Below are 17,042 nucleotides of genomic sequence, written 5' to 3'. Positions count from 1 at the left end.
TTAATGAAGAGCAAAATAATTTCACAGTTTATACATTAAAATAACTAGATCAAGTTATTGGTTTGACTAATAATTCACAAAACATTTTTTTTGCTGTAACTCACCAAAAGGCATTTATAAGATCACTATTGTACTTTTAACTGTTAACATTTCCATTTTGGATAGCCTACATTTGAACGGAGTTTGAAAAAATAGATTTTTTTACCACAATTTTTTTTGTTTATGTATTTGTGTATTGTGTGACTAAGTGATAAGAATAACATTTTCATTAAAAAACTTGCCCCCAACTAGATAATTTATTGTGGTCCAGTTCATGCTAATAGGTAGGGTGCATCAAATTGCAATGCAAAAATGCATAGTCTAGCTATTCTTGAAACCATACCCCAAAGTGGCACCAGAGAATGATATCAAAAATTGTCCGCTTTATCATGGCTCCCCAATGGGGAAAAGCTGATGTGCCGTCCCACCTCTAAAACACCATGTATCGCAAAAAATATTTTGCATTTATTGTCTTTGCATGTATGGTAACACTTTGGGCACCCAGACAGATCAATATGCTGGAAATGTGTATTTTGATGCACCCTACTAACAGGTCACTGTTAATTAACTCCAATCAATAGGATACCCTCATTCGTGTGGCAGCAGATACTGGGATTACTGTGGCAGTGATATAGCATCTCACATTATACAGTTGCTAACATGGAAATTCTTACATAATCCTGACTCATCATACTATTTTGTTTGGATTAAGTTTATTAGCCTGCAACTCAACAACCAGAGGAACATCTAGAGACATACATCTACAGCCAGACAATAAGAGGACAGACAAAACACAACAACATATAAAAGTTTTACACAATAAATACATTACTAAATGTCTTGATACAGTATAGGCAAACAGAGCTACACTTGAACACTTTCAACTCACCAATATTGTCTTCATCTTTTATTTCATGGTTTTCTGGGTGCAACTAATAAACCTATTAACACAGAAATCTTGTTTGACATAATTGACAAGACATGGTCAAGACATGATGCAATATGTTACAGTGTGGCACAAGTCTGAGGGCACCAACAGCCTGGTCCTTCATCAGGAAACAGAGACCTTCTGCTTCTGAATATGAGAAAACTTCTCTTTGATCTTCACAAAGTATCTCTTGAACTCCAATCCATCACCCTACAAAAAGGAATCATTTGTTTAGGTAAAATCTGGAAGAGGAAAACACCTTTACAACAGATCATCTTAATAGTTATTTTGTTTATGCTTTCAACGTTACCCTTGAAAGTCTGAAATCCACCAGGGTTCCTTCATCCACATCCAGGAAATAAACTTTGTAGATTAGCTTGTTATTACGGCGATCATTTGTAGTGACTGTCACCTACAAAGCAAGTGACAACAAGGGTAATTAGAGGATGATACATTACACACACACCCTAGCACTAGTGCCCTTTACACTGCTCACAGTACATAAAATATTAGCACAAATGTATATCCTTTTGTGTGGCACATCACAAAGTGTACTGGTTGTTTGAAAAGCCTTTGTACCTGATTGGTGCATGTCTGTTTCCATGTATGGCCCAGCGATATACAGACAGTTTTGAGATCCTTGCTTGCCTCCTCAGCAGATAGTGCAGTAGTAATCCTGGTCATTCTCCTTATCAGCCGCTGCCAGGGACTCTGAAACAAGCACAGCAGAATTTCATTTCAAATCTTATTATGATGATAACAAAATAACAAGTACAGGTTTTGTTCTTATTATCTAAACATTTCTTTTTGAAGTGTTATATTTAGATAAGATAATAAGGCCTAAAAAGGACATTACACATTGTGTAATGATGGTGGTGTAAACTGTATGGTTTACCTGGCTGGCTCCTGGTGTGCCAAGCAGTTGGCTTCCAAGCAACATGTGGTCTGGGCACACTGGCTGGGAAAAGCTGACCATGGTCCCATCCCTGACAGGACCGGTCAGCTCCCAGAGATCTTGAGGCTCTGGCTGAGAGCTAGAGATCTGTGTTCGGTCATCACTGAGACAGGAAAAAGTGAACGAGACCGCACATACACCATGGAAAGAGAGAGAGAGAGAGAGATGGATTTATACAATCATATTATGTTTTCAATAATGTATAATTCTTTTTGCAGAAAGGGTTGGCAGTCTGACCTGTTGGTCCGTCCAAGACGGCATCCAGAATTCAGTATTTTGTTGGGTGAGTGATTGATACCTAAAAAGAAATTAAATATAATAAAACATAACTACAAATAATGGTTTAATTTGGGCCTTGAAGGTGGGACTGACATCTTAACACCAACAAATTAAGGTACAATATGTTGTTTTGTTACTGTCGAAAATAAAACAGTTTCTAAACTAATAATAAATAAAGCAAAATAATTTCAAAATGGATAAACAGCATAAACAAGACATTGGGAAATGACATAGTTCTTTCTGAGGAACATTATTACGGTGGGTCTAAATACATTTTTATTAAGGATAACAAAACATGCATATTGCAACTTCATGTTGCAAAATATGAAAGTAACATGATGTTGTAATTTAGTACCTGCTCGGAACTTCTTACAGATCCAGGGGTGTTTATTAACTTCAGGGACGGCGATTCTCTTCTTAGGGTCGTGTAACAGGATTTTAGTGAGGAGGCCTAACCAAGGAGTCCATGGAATAAAAAGAGTACACTCAATAAACAATGCACAGAGCAATCTCAGTGATGACACCAATCTGTAATAGCAATACTTAATTAAAGATTCAAAGAGTAATTGTAGTTACGCTGAGCAATATTCAATTCTGTTTGACGTTTGGTTTTAAATAGCAATAACTGTGCTAGCTATAGAGTTATAAGGGACAACAGCAAAAGCTAGTGAGGTGATCCATTGTGAGCGAAATATTAAATAATTTTTTAGGAATCCACATAGTAAGTGCAATAAAAAACCGCCAGACAGTTATTACTACTAAATAACCTGCCCCCAGGACGATGCAACCAGTATTATTTATCTAGGCAATGCAAGAACGTCAAATACTATTTGGCAATACTATCCTACTGCCTGCATGACATCACACACACTTCACAGATTAACACTTAAAAGCCACATTACAAAGAGGCATTGCATCGATCTTCTTCCACGGGTTCAGATAGGTCTTCGTCTGAAGCCAGTCTGCGTACTCCTGACAGTTATCGCTTGGCTGATCCCATGGCAACTCTGAAACAAGATGGGCAGTGGTACAGTAAGTCGTACAGAGTTGGTACAGAGTTTAATTAACTGCAATTCTGAAAGTGCAAGTTCCCTTCACTGATAAAGCCAGTCACCTCACCTCCTGTTAACATAGTAGTAAGTACGATGCCACAAGACCAGATGTCAGCAGGCTGGGCTCTAAACTGTGACCTTGACATGACCTCTGGGGCTATGTAGGGCAGACTGCCACAGGCCCGTCCGAGCGCCCTCTCTCGTCCTCGATGACGAAAAACTGTAGCAAGCCCAAAATCTGCAATCTTTAAAGTATCTGAAAAGCAAAGAGGGATTTAGAAAGTGCTCTTTAATGTTGTCTTGACCAACTTTAACCAAAACAAAGACATATATACATGAACGTGGTTCACCTTTGTCGTCCAGCAATAGGTTTTCTGGTTTTATATCACGATGTGTGATTCCCAGTCCATGGAGGTATTCCTTCAACAGATAAATAAACAATGAATAATGTAAGTAGATAAACTGAAAGCAAACATGCAAGTAACCATGTTTTAACACTGGAACACCAGAGAACACTACTCTGTAATTCCACTCACCACTCCTGCAATTAACTCCTGGAAAAATCGGTGAGCATCTCTCTCTGGCATTCCAATGTCTGGCTCTATCAGTAACAGGCAATAAGATCAGACAGATGACATACATGTTAGGGTGATGAAAAATAATAAAAATAATAATAATAATAATAATATAAATATATATATATATATATATATACTGTATATTATAGAGGATTTGCATTCACAGGCAGTACAACGATATGTACTTACCAATACGATCAAAGAGTGCTCCTCCACTGCAATACTCTAGGAATATATACTGTAAATTAGACTCATTCCGGTGTCCAAAAAAACGCACTATGTTGGTATGCGTCAACATCTTGTGGATGCAAACTTCCTTTTTCACCACCTCAAGGCAGTCTGTGTTAGTTTGAGTGTCAAGGACCTTCACTGCCACCGCCTCGTCAGTTTTTCTGTTCATCAGTAAACGCACCCTGAAGACATTTGATGAAATGAGATCAGATGGTTATACTGTCTATAAACTGGTTATATGTACACTCGAAAATGGAAGAACACAGGGTTTATGATACATACACTCCATATGCTCCCTCTCCAAGATCCTGCACCACATCCCAGTCTTGGACGAAGGGCACTGCCATGATCTACAAGTAGTAACATAAGAGACATGTTGCTCTCAAAACTGAATTTTTTTTAGAACTGACACTGATTGGACAGACGTGTTGAATCGACAGATGTGTGCAACTTCACCTCTGTTTAATCAATGCAGTGAGCAACTTTTATGGGTCTACATTCAATGTACAGGACTTTTTCCTCAAGGAAGACAGGACTCTTTCCTCAACAGGACACAGGACTCTTTCCTCAAGGAAGAGTATTTTAATTATGGACATGATACTGGAATGGTACACAAGGACTTTTTTGTCATAATAATTTACCAGGACTGATGTACAGATAAAGTAAAGGAAGGGGTTAAGGAAAATTAACCTCTAAAATGACATTTTAGCAGATTAGGTTACAAAATAAGCACGAATAGGTAACGTAAGCTTTACGATTGAAACATCAATCGCGAGAAATGCAAATCTTTGCTGGATTTACAAATTGAGGCCAAAGGAGCACCCCATGATTTATCTGAAAACTATGCAATAGTTGACTTACTTTACTAATGCATAACTGCCATTTGAGTAGCTTTAACTCAAATAGCAAAAAGGTAAAACAATGAGGTAAAAAAAAAACTAAATCAATTTATCTAAAAAATAATCTGATAAAAGTTAATCATAGCTTGCTCTTTAAAGGCTTCTCGTTAATGTCATAACATAAATCGTTGAGGAGAACAGCAAATCATATTCACATATAGACTGGGTAAATGGTTTCATGTGTTAAAGAAAGTTGTGACTACGCTGAAATTAGTTTGAAAAGTCCCTTCCCTGAGACTACTCCTGCTGTCATAGTTTAAAATAGTAACTATTTAGCTGTGATGAATAACAAACCAGCAGCTAGCTAGACAGCCAGCTTAGCTAGTGTTATCGAAAAGTTATCGAAAACTGTCTTCCAGCAAAATGCACAGTTTACGCTTCGTAACAGTATTTTGAGGTTCTTACCTCCTTGAATTTGTTCCTGAAATCGCGTATTTAAAAAGTGGACAATCCACCTTCCCTTTCGTTACTAAAATATGTGACAACAACCCACTTCACTCTTATAATATTTAAATAGCCAGGAGTTTTGCCGCGTTGTTTGTGTCGCACTTTCCGTTCTTCGTCACTTCCGGCGAAAAAATGCACCTTTCAGACTTCTTTGTACTGTCCATGCGTGTATGATAGGTATCGCCTCCATGACTGCATTTTGTTTCCATTTTGACCATGGTTTAATATAACTGGTGGCTAGAGGTCTATTGTGAAATTGTAATACGTGTATGTCTTCTAATATTCTTAATATGAAAATGAATTTGAACAGAATTACGAGGAAATTGTTAAATAAATTCTAGCGCATTCATTTTTACCAGTCTTCCTCCACCATTTCTGAGTAGGTAACTGATATTAAAAATATATATATTGACATTAGTAATTCAGAATACACTAGACTAGACTGATAGGGAAGAACGGACTAGGTTAATGTTGATCTGTCTCTGCTTCTCATACAAATAAACTCTAATGTAGACATTAAAGGCACCCAGTGCAACTTTCGAGGCTTAAAAATAAACATTCAATTTCTAGTCTTTTTTACACCTAGTAAGTTTCAATAACTCCATACCATTACATACCGACATTCAAGCAGCAAAGATGAGACGTCGTTGTGTGGTGAGAACTGATAGAAAATCGATAACAACAACAATCGCCGCCATTTTCTTTATTTTTTGGTAACCTACAATAAATAAAGCAGGTTCCAGTCAATGGAAAAATGGCTTCTCCCCACCGGCGATTGTTGTTGTTTACGATTTTCTATCAGTTCTCACCACACAACGACGTCTCATCTTTGCTCCTTGAATGTCGATATGTAATGGTATGGAGTTATTGAAACTTACTACGTGCAAAAAAGACTAGAAATTGAATGTTTATTTTTCATTGAATGTTTACATAAAGTTGCACTGGGTGCCTTTAAGGTTACTCAACCATCATTTCACAAATGTCTTACAGAATGGTTTGCAAGACATATTAAAACCATAATAATTAAATATTTACTTGTAAATGAAAACATCACATCAGTAAAAATCAAGCGACTGCAGTTGACCATTCACACTTTTATTATTTGTCACATCCCTTTAGAGGTATGTTTTGGAACTATTATACATGTGACCACAATTTCTCCCCCACATCAGTTCCTCCTGAAAGACTCTCAGCTGGAATATTACAGTTTTCCCCGTTAAGTAAATCTCGCAACCTTTTGTGTTTAATAAACCAACTTTTCCCCTTAATTTCATATTTAAAATATGTACATTATACGTTTTCACCATAACTATTACGTTTTTTTTTTTTTTTTACAGCAGTTCACCCTGTGTTGGTTGTGCGTTTCAACAAATATAATAACATACAAAGCACCAAATTTGACTGAGAAAGGAGCAAGGCACCCAGTGCTCTGACTGGAGCAGAAAATGTTCTATGAAATGAATGAACTGACACTTCGCATTTACAATGTGAAGTCTGGGTGTGGTTGCCCTACCAAGCCAAAAACGTAGAGCTACAGTTAATTTAAACTGTACTCAATTCCCCTAAATGTGTATTGATGTAACTGGACCATGATATCCATGAGGGGACTGCAGATTCTTGCTATGCATCATCTTGTTAAAAAATAAAACAAAGTTAAATATGATTTTGTGTCCAAATGTTGTGGCTATGGTACGTGCAAAGTAACATAAACTAGATACATATTTCCTACCTACAACAGTAGCTGTTGAGCAAATGTACAGACTGGAGGTGCTTGTAACAATTATCCTTTTAAAAAAGACAAAAAAGTAACTATACCAGTTTTATATGCTGAACCTTATCATCCATTAAACAGATCTCCACCGTAAACATGTCGTTCTGATGTTGATGTTTCGGGCTCTTCAGAAATAAATGTTAAAATAAACACATAATGTATGAATGAACATGTTAGTTTGAGGGAATAAACAGAGGTGAAGAGAGGTCATTATAGTAATTCTCTAAAAAAATAAGTGAGAACCAATGTGTAAGGTCCCTTCAAGTCTCAACGCTCTTGTTGCTTTTCTACTGTTCACAGGAGCATGGTGACTGGCTTCTCAAGGAACTTGCGGAACTCTGCCAGCCACTGGGCACCCACTGCTCCGTCCACCACCCGGTGGTCACAGCTCAGCGTCACAGACATCATGTTGGCCACATCAAACCTGCGTAAACAACCTAGTGTGAGTCCACATGGCATAAAGACAGGAGCAATGGCAAAGTGTTTCAGGCAGAGGGTGAATAGAGAGGTTCAGAGTGAGAAAAATAATGTGTTTTTGGATCACAGAAGTATGTAAATCTATTTTAGTAGACCCCCAAAATAAAATGATTAACACTAAAAATTAGCATAAGAGGTCTCCTTCAAGATACTATCACAGAGTGAGGGGAGAGAAGTGAGGGTAATTTGGTAAAGTGCAGGTTTCCACACTTAAATTTAGACTGCTTGTTTAGATACTCCCATTTACCCTTTCTCGTTGTCTGCTGGCAGAAGTCTCTTCTCCGACCCTCCCACAGCAAGAATACAGGCCTGGGGAGGGTTGATGATGGCTGAGAAGTTCTTGACTCCAAACATGCCCAGATTGGAGATGGTAAAGGTGCCACCCTGAAAAAGAAAGAATCTCATTTAGCTGAAAACATTGGACAAATGCCTTTGCTAATAAAACAGACACCCATCTATCCAAAATCATAAAGAAATCTTTACTCACCTGAAATTCATGAGGTTGCAGCTTACCCTCACGCGCTTTAGCTGCCAAAGAGGATACATCTTTGCAGATGGATGCCAGGCCTTTAGTATGGGCGTTGAAAACAATGGGAGTGATCAGGCCATTGGGAGTGCTTACTGCAACACTGACATCCACAACATGGTTTCTGTGAAGGAAACATGGAAACCCAAAGATCAGTGATCAAAAGTAGGGTTCAATTACCACTGCTAGTGTGTACACATATGGTTGTGTACCAAAACAATGGCTATCTTATAATGAAGTTATGACAGTAAAGCCATAAATAGATTTTGTAACAATATGATATGATCTGATTGTGAAACTTCACAAGGATGGGAAGGATATAAGAAGGGGAGTGACCAACTGAAATCAGTCGAAACACAGTTGCAGCAGTAAACAGGAGGTATACAACTAGCCATAGTACCACTTATCAGTGCCGCAGTGGCCCTCCTCCAAAAAAGACGCTACAGACAATGAGCTACTTGCACAATCTAGCTCTGACAACCAGACAGGCATGGTTCACTTGTCACAGGGTTTCGAAATCTGAGTTTCTGTGACCGCTCAAACAGTGCAAAGGACCTTGCATAATGTCAACCTCTTCGGATAGCATCCAAGAAAAAAAACTGCAAGATTAAGCTGCTAAAGAACATGAAAAGAAGCTTGATTAATGTGGGAAGCACATTCTTTGGTCAGAAGAGACCTAGATAAATCTGTTCGGCTCAGATGGGGTCCAGCATGTTTGGCATGAAGCTAGCCATGAGTACCACATTGAATGCATCGTCTCGATAGTGAAAAATAACACAAGAGTTTCTAAAGATTAAAAAACTATGACCAGGCCACAATTCAACCAGTTTTTTTAATATTAGTTTTTTTCTCGGGGGAAGATTACTGTACAGGTTCAAGGCCAGAGGTGAATGAATCTGGCACAAACTGGCCTGTAAAGATGGCTCAAGAATAAATATAAATTGTGGGACACAGTGTAAAAGGCTGTAACTTCATAAATAATTCCCCCATGGTTCTAATATCTGGGATTTCCCCATCACATTGATCCATCTTTCACCAGAAGAAAGAAAAACCTTTGAGGTGTGAACCCATGTGATTTGACATGGAATGTCCCGCCTGACTTAAATCCATTAGAACAGCATTGGGGTATTTTACAGAGAAAGGTAGAGCAACACTACCCCTACAGCAAAAGGCAGTGTAAAAATAAATTGTCTTTGAAGAATGGCAGAACATCTCTCCAGAAATGTGTGCAATATTATTCCGAGGAGGATCGAGTCTGTCATCAAAAATAAAGGTGGACATACAAAATAAAAATAGATTTGAATCTCAGTAATAAAAGGCGTACTGACTGTTGTTGCATTGAGTTCCCTTCTGTGGGGCCTGACTTTTAAATCTTAAAGGGATAGTTCGGTTTTTAAGACATGAATATGTATGGCTTCCCCGTCAGCAGTGTCATGCAATCATGCATCACTTACCCCCGACAGCGTCCTGTGAGCAGAGTTCTCGTCCAGTTTTGGTCAAACCGAAAGTAGTCCGGCATGTTTCCAGACCCAGGAAAATAAAAGGTTTCTCTTCCCAAAACATTATGTGTTCAAAAGAGTGATATATTTGCATCCCAAAACCGTTGTAGTGCAAAAAGTCACACCTCGTTATCACTTGGCCCTATTTTCAATACGCTCGATATTGCAGAGTCTACGGCAGATACTACTAGAGAGTCTACCTGTTTTATTTCGCGAAAGTTGATTCGCGAAAGTTTGATTCACCAAAGTTGCCTGAGAGAAACGTCCATCACAAAATAACGATGCTTTATGTCAATTTTATCAAATGTTGTCTCAGTTTTCATCGTTTTCCTGTGATGGACGTTTCTCTCAGGCAACTTTGGTGAATCAAACTTTCGCGAATCAACTTTCGCGAAATAAAACAGGTAGACTCTCTAGTAGTATCTGCCGTAGACTCTGCAGTATCGAGCGTATTGAAAATAGGGCCAAGTGATAACGAGGTGTGACTTTTTGCACTACAACAGTTTTGGGATGCAAATATATCACTCTTTTGAACACATAATGTTTTGGGAAGAGAAACCTTTTATTTTCCTGGGTCTGGAAACATGCCGGACTACTTTCGGTTTGACCAAAACTGGACGAGAACTCTGCTCACAGGACGCTGTCGGGGGTAAGTGATGCATGATTGCATGACACTGCTGACGGGGAAGCCATACATATTCATGTCTTAAAAACCGAACTATCCCTTTAACTGGGTGTTTTTTCCCCGTTTTTCTTTTTCTTTTTTTTTTTTACATAAGAGTAAATACCCCACAGTTAAACTTAAAAGTAATGCAATTATTGTAAATGGATCTAATTTTGTTTCATTAAGCGGTGTCCTAATTCTGTTGTGTGTTCAAGGTAGATTTTCTTGAAATACATGAATATTCCACATTTGCTGAACAAGCCAGATGAGTTCTTGTGAATGTTAAAACACAATTAGCACTGATGACAGGAACTCACTGGCGAATGACTGTGTCCATCCATGAGGAGTTTGCCTCAGGTACCTTCAGGCAGGCCAGAGCCGAAGCCTTGATTATAAAATCATTCACCGACAGCTTGATGTTCTCAGGTTTAAGATCCTGAAAAAGGATGCATTGAAATAAGTACACACACACACACTTTAAGTATAATGACATACTTTTCCCCCCATTCTCTGGACAAGTGACTTGTGCTCCACTTGCCTAGACCATAGCCTCACCGTATTGAGCTCTTTCCTTAGTTCCAAAATGTGGTCCATATTAACATCCACTGACAGGTAGTAGTGTGGGATAGTCTGCTTAGACTGCATTAACCTCTGGGCAATAACCTTTACAACGATATCAGCACAGACAGAAATGCGTTAGAATAACAAGCTTAATAAAGGTATCCGGAAATATACAGATGGTGAAGACACATCCAGCAGTGGTCACACCGACCTTGCGTATGTTGGTGATGGGGATGTCGGTGAAGGTGCCGGTGGGTACGGCAGCCACGGCCGGGGCAGGAGGTGCCGCAGGAGCTGCAGGAGCCGCCACAGGAATGGCAGCAGGTGGAGGCTGTTGGCAGGAAAACATACTCAGTGACATGTCTTTCCACTTTGTAAGGCGTCATATTTACAACGATGACAGTTGAGTGACTCACAGGAGCGGCTTTGGCTGGAACAAAGCTGTCGATGTCTTTCCTGGTTACTCTGCCGTCTGGGCCTGAACCTGTGGCGAAAGAGCTGTTCACAGACCAAAACCCAACACAAATGCTTTCAAAGGATTCAAACCTATTGAACCTTGTGAGTGACACTCAATGCCAAGTTATGGGCCATTAAAAGAGGTTCCAAACGTGCTTGTTTTATACGTTCACAACTTCACCGCTGACGACTCACCAGACACCTGGGCCAGGTCTATGCCCTTCTCTGCAGCCATCTTCCTGGCCAGGGGACTGGCAAAGGTCCGGCCTATTCTGGGTGTCGCTGGTGTAGGAGCTGCGACAGCCACAGGTGCTACCACCGGAGCAGGTGGGGTGACCTGTGGAGCCGGGGTCTGATGGTATATTCAAGCAAAGCATCAAACAGCCGTGTAGCCACAGTTTGGTTTAATGTAAAAACCTATTTTAGGTTGAAAACTGTATGTACAGTGACTCTTCAAAGTATAATCCACTACCTATCACAATAATACCCAAGGGGCATGTTAGAATCATCTAGAAGAATGAACTGCCCTGCAAATTATGCTCATCACCCTCTTTCATTTTAGTTGATGGTACTACTACATGAGGTAATTAATTGATTTAATCATAAAGACACATTAGCATTTTAAACACACTACCGGTGGTGCAGGAGGAACAGCAGAAGTCATTCCTGTCTCTACGTAGTCAGCAAATGCCTGGATGTCACTCTCTTTCTCCACAATGATGCAAAGAGGAGTTCCCAGGGGAACGTCCCTGGAGCCTTCTGGAATCATTATCTTAGCCAAGTAGCCCTCCTCTTGTACTTCAAAGCCTTATCACAAAGAAAGAAACATACACTTGATCCTGAGTACATTACATTACATTTAAGAAACAGGAAATAGGATGAACACAAAGTGAATCAAACATACCAATAGTTGCCTTGTCTGTCTCAATCTCTGCTAGCAAATCCCCCTCACCCAGTTTTTCCCCAACCTTCTTCTCCCAGCGCTGGACTGTACCCATGGTCATGGTGGGAGACAGGGCTGGAAGGGTCACCTGCAGCAAGGAGGGAGTAAGGCTGAATGTAAGACCTACTCTAGTCCCAAAAATACTTATTAACATATTAGTTGATTTGATTTTTTTTCACATTCATGTTTCATTGAGAGGAAAATGTGTGCGTCAATCTCTAATGGGATTCTTTCTAATCAGATTAATTTATCAATTGAGATCTCAAAGATTACTTTATTATTAGATACCACCCACTGCAAACCTGGGTGTATTTTCTTCCTTCATTCTGTCACTAAACTGCTCCACACATCTGTGCAGCTGACCCAATGCAAATGCCTCCAAAACTTTCTCTGAAACAAAAATGCAGCAGTGCATTTCCCATTCTATTAATATAGCTCTACGTCTGGACCAGACCGCCACATTACTGCCTGCTTAAAGATATAAACACTTGAAAATTCTCCAGCGGGTTACTTTCTTAATCCAACAACAGGTTAGTTCAGGCAATCTGACATAGCCACGTAGCTCATCACCACCACACACCTTCATGTGGGTCGGGTAGGAGCTCCCGGGGGCCTGCGGAGGAGCCACGGACGGAGGAGGTGGGGGAGGAGGTGGGGGAGGAGGTGCGGCTGAGGAGGGAGCTGCGGCAGCTGCCATGTCCAGGGTGAAGTCTTTGAAGGCAGGGATGAGATCAGCACTGAACATGTAACGAATGGAAGAAAAAAAAACATCACGGATTAATGAGACATTTTCTGTACGGTTGTTGCTCTGCTCTGTGACCTTTGCCACTGCTGCAGCAATTTCTTCTGATTACAAAGATCTGTTAAGGCAACTAACAAATAAAGTATTTCCTCACAATAAAAATATGTCTTCAGATAGAGATTATAGGGGATTCATCATATGTAATAATGCGGGTGAGCGAGACTGGGAGCTTTAATGGGCATACCTCTCCACAGTGATGCAGATGATAGCCCCAATGGGCACATCCCTTGAACCCTCTGGCATCAAGATTTTGGCCAAATAACACTCCTCCTGTATATCTAACCCTACGGTTGCCTTGTCTGTTTCCACCTGTAGACAATGACATTTTTAAGGAAAAAGACATCAGTGTGTTAATCACCTTAAGTCAAACATAAAAACCATCTGAATAAATGTAATTCTTGGCTGATGGTGATGCTTAGATATTAGTTTATGTTTTCTGAGAGACAAAGGACCGAGAAACAGGTCCTTACCTCAGCGATCAGGTCACCTTCATTGATTTTGTCACCCTCCTTTTTTTCCCATTTGGCAATAGTGCCCGTCTGCATCGTTGGGGACAAAGCTGGCAGCTCCACCTGCACGAGAGCAAAATATTTTGATGCTCCTCAAGGTAACCAATATGATGCTACAAAGACATGATGATTGGGTCAAAGTCTTGTTTAGAAAATCAAAGCCATATTTAGATCAACGCAAATATAGACCACTCAACGATACTGATAAAGAGCAACAAATAATGATATCTAATTATAGCTGTAACAATTGCAGATTATCTTCATTTGACAATTACAACAGTACCACCTAACCCTTCAAAGAGGTCATTATCATGAACAAACCAATAGCTGACGTTTTTAACTCCACAAGCACAAACCCTTTAATTGTCTTAGCAGCCTATGGAGGCATAGGATTCATTTCATGGTTACAACAGTTTGGGAAAGCAATGTTCTTGTTTCACGAATCTGTCGCTTGTTATTGAAACTCACGGCGACAGCGGTGCGTGATGCTGACCAGGCTAACATTACTGAAACCCCCCTAGAATGTCGCCAGTTGACATTAGCCAACACGACTAACGTACCTTCAGATGTGGAGGTAAGCTGTAGAATCGTGGATTGAGTCGGAAACCTTTACTTTGGTTCCACTGAGGAAGCAGCGATGGTTTGCTGGTGACCCCATAATAAAAACGATTACTATGACATAAAGTCCGAGCTCGAAACGATGCACTGGAGTGGAGCCCCTTCGGACGGCACGTCACCGGTGTAGTAGTCCGAGGGCGACCGGAGGATGAGAGGACACTGGGCCGAGAGAGGCCAACAGCTGGTCTTAACCGTACTACCAAACGCAACATTGTTGTTTCAGTCGCGCATGTATCACGCTGTCAGGATGGAACAATAACTACCCGGTATCAGAAATCCTGACACCCTCAGTAGCTACCCCCACGACGAACCGTGCAATCTCACTTTCCAATGACCTCCTCGTTCAAAACACACAGCACTTTACGACTGTCAATGGGTTGGTCTCTTGAACGGAATTAGAGGGTTGCCATGTCTGCGTAAAACCGCGTTTTCTTATCAATTACTGACGTGTATTTTAGAGAAACCTAAAATAGTCAATAGATCAAAATGTTGTTTCAGTAAATATTAAAAACCACAGAGATTTCATGGTTGTGCATAGCGTAAGCGAAAAACGTCTGCACCACGGCTGTGATTCAGTCTTGTAATGGCAACCAGTGAATACCACCAGAAGATGGTGCTAAACTACTGTAGTAAAAACGTCGTAAAGCGGGTTGAGATTGCAGCTTACTTTTTATCTGTGTGAGGCTGTAGAGCTTCTTAAAAGATGTTAGGATCTCGCGAAATCTACTTTAATTGGTGAGGTGGACCTGTTCAATGTACACTTTGACAGACTAATTACATTAGAGGAAAATGCCCTGCTGGATTTATTAATAGTTGATGGGGGGGATCTTGGGTTTTGGATCTGGGTAAGCTTTGCCTTTTTTAGTGACCGGTCATGGTGCCTGTTCTGTGAGGGAAGTTATATTATGCAGAGAGCAAAAACTCTTCTCTTTCTGTTCTCTCTTCTGCACCATATCTACTGAAACATCAGACACTGACTGGTGTTCGCTGGATTACTTGATATCTCTATGTTGCTGGGTAATGGCAGTTTGGTCTGTTTTTAGAACCAACTATAGTCATGCAGGCCTACATAAGGCAAAGGCAGCACAGATCAGAACATGCTATGCTTTCGATGTCCATGCTGACTAGAATCTCAAATATCCATGTGGCTCCTGAGACTGTCAACTTGCCTCAACAACGACAGTCTACAGAGATGAAAGACAAAGCAAGACATTATCCTGTGTGGGAGCTAGTTGATGGATACTTCAGGCCCTAGTGTTCCACACACAACCAAGCCACCAGCAGGGGTCGCCAAACTGCAGTGTTACCAACAGGGAGCGGGACATCCCACCACCTGTAGCCTACTTTACATGTTATTAACTATGGAATAAAATGGTACAGCTGGCATGACCTTATGTTACTTCTTGTAACTTAAGAGTATTGAATAGATGAATTTTTTTTTTAAACAATTTCATGAAATCTATGGTTAAAGCAACACTAACAATTTCTCACTTTTTGAGGTTTGTTTTTCTAAACGACTACTTTTGGTATGACCTTTCAATACATTTTGATGGTATAAATGGTCATGTGAAAGACAGGTGTACATACCTGTTGTTTCCGCTAGTTATGCACTATGCACTTTGTAGCTCTGTGGTCGAGGATGGAACACAGCAACCACCAAAATGAAAGAAAGGCCTTCACAGCAAGACATGGCCAACAATATCACCAAAAGAGACCAGTTGACATGTTAAAAAGGTGCAAGGTTTTAGCCTTTTGGATAGTTAGTGTCGCTAGTTTTACACCAGAATTTCATAATGACGCTTTAGATAAAAATTATTATTCTGGCATCAGGTTATAAATTAACTCGACTTCTGGCTTTCCACTTACAAACAAACTATTGCTTCAAAGTATGTATAGATATAAGAACAAAGTACTCTGTTTTAAAGAATAGAATGAAAAAAAAACAAACAAAAAATCTGGGAAAGATGTAACTTTATTATATACAAATGTCAATCAAGAGAATATACACAAAAAAACACACATTTAAAATCCTTTGCCCTGGAAAACATCCAACTGCAGTATGATAAAGTGGAACAGCTAACAAAAGTCAGCTAATGGCAGAAGCTCAAGTAATCCTTTCCAAGTGTGTGCCTATAAACAAAACATAGGTCTCTGTGCAATAATATCAACATATTTACAAACAAACAAAACCATCATCACAAACATTTTAATGAGTACATTCCTCAATAGTTGCTTTTCCAAAATCCCATATGCAGACAGAAAACTCTGTGTCTACGTATGGGCCATAACAGTGCATTTCAAAAGTATCATACCAGACTCAGAAAAGGATCTTTCTTGGTTGGTGAAAGGCTGAGGGTTGTTTACAAAACCCATTAAACACAGAGAACAAAAAGATTCTTCGTACCCCTAACAGTTGAAAACCACTAGAGAAACTGAGGACCTTTAATGCCAAATTCAGACCAATAGGAGCCAACAGCTGTCTGTATTTCCTGCTCTGATGAGTTGCAGTAGCAAGTGACTCGTTGGTCTGAACTGGGCCTAGGAACAAGGTACTTGGTACTTGGAACCGTTCAAGGAACTGAAAACAACAAACAAACGAATTAGGACTACATCAAACTGGTGTGAGCAGTGGACATTACACTTGGATAAACATCATGCATCACTAAGAGCACTTAATCATAATTCATTATGCAGCCTTTCTGATATTTTCCACAACAGAACTTAGTTTATAATGTTAATTACTCACTTTCCTCTACCAACAGAATCAGGTAAATAATATCATGATGTAATGTAGCAAGGGCATCACAT

The 17,042-nt window shown here is 39.9% G+C and overlaps 2 protein-coding genes across 2 annotated transcripts; both read right to left on the bottom strand.

Moving 5' to 3' along the window:
• Positions 1–1,090: 1,090 nt before the first annotated feature.
• chek1 (checkpoint kinase 1) lies at positions 1,091–4,409 on the bottom strand (the record flags this gene model as incomplete). The annotated part of the gene is made up of 12 exons (XM_080838925.1): positions 1,091–1,177; positions 1,278–1,379; positions 1,547–1,678; positions 1,863–2,025; positions 2,160–2,220; positions 2,557–2,652; positions 3,104–3,208; positions 3,321–3,509; positions 3,604–3,673; positions 3,790–3,854; positions 4,021–4,244; positions 4,345–4,409. 12 exons carry the CDS (start codon positions 4,407–4,409, stop codon positions 1,091–1,093), a joined length of 1,359 nt encoding a protein of 452 aa, XP_080695051.1.
• A 1,950-nt stretch (positions 4,410–6,359) lies between these two features.
• LOC308365467 (dihydrolipoyllysine-residue acetyltransferase component of pyruvate dehydrogenase complex, mitochondrial-like) lies at positions 6,360–14,798 on the bottom strand. Its single transcript, XM_080838903.1, has 14 exons — positions 14,177–14,798; positions 13,578–13,679; positions 13,292–13,416; positions 12,886–13,042; positions 12,267–12,393; positions 11,997–12,169; positions 11,558–11,714; positions 11,323–11,390; positions 11,118–11,237; positions 10,901–11,008; positions 10,663–10,781; positions 8,144–8,306; positions 7,904–8,040; positions 6,360–7,603 (listed from the first exon to the last, which is right to left on the bottom strand). Exons 1-14 carry the CDS (start codon positions 14,444–14,446, stop codon positions 7,474–7,476), a joined length of 1,956 nt encoding a protein of 651 aa, XP_080695029.1. The 5' UTR covers positions 14,447–14,798; the 3' UTR covers positions 6,360–7,473.
• Positions 14,799–17,042: the final 2,244 nt, after the last annotated feature.

Source organism: Sprattus sprattus, assembly GCF_963457725.1.
Source record: "Sprattus sprattus genome assembly, chromosome: 1".
In the NCBI taxonomy this organism is placed as follows: domain Eukaryota; kingdom Metazoa; phylum Chordata; class Actinopteri; order Clupeiformes; family Clupeidae; genus Sprattus; species Sprattus sprattus.
Note: the sequence above shows the minus strand (reverse complement) of the source record. Positions and strands in the feature narration are given on the sequence as shown.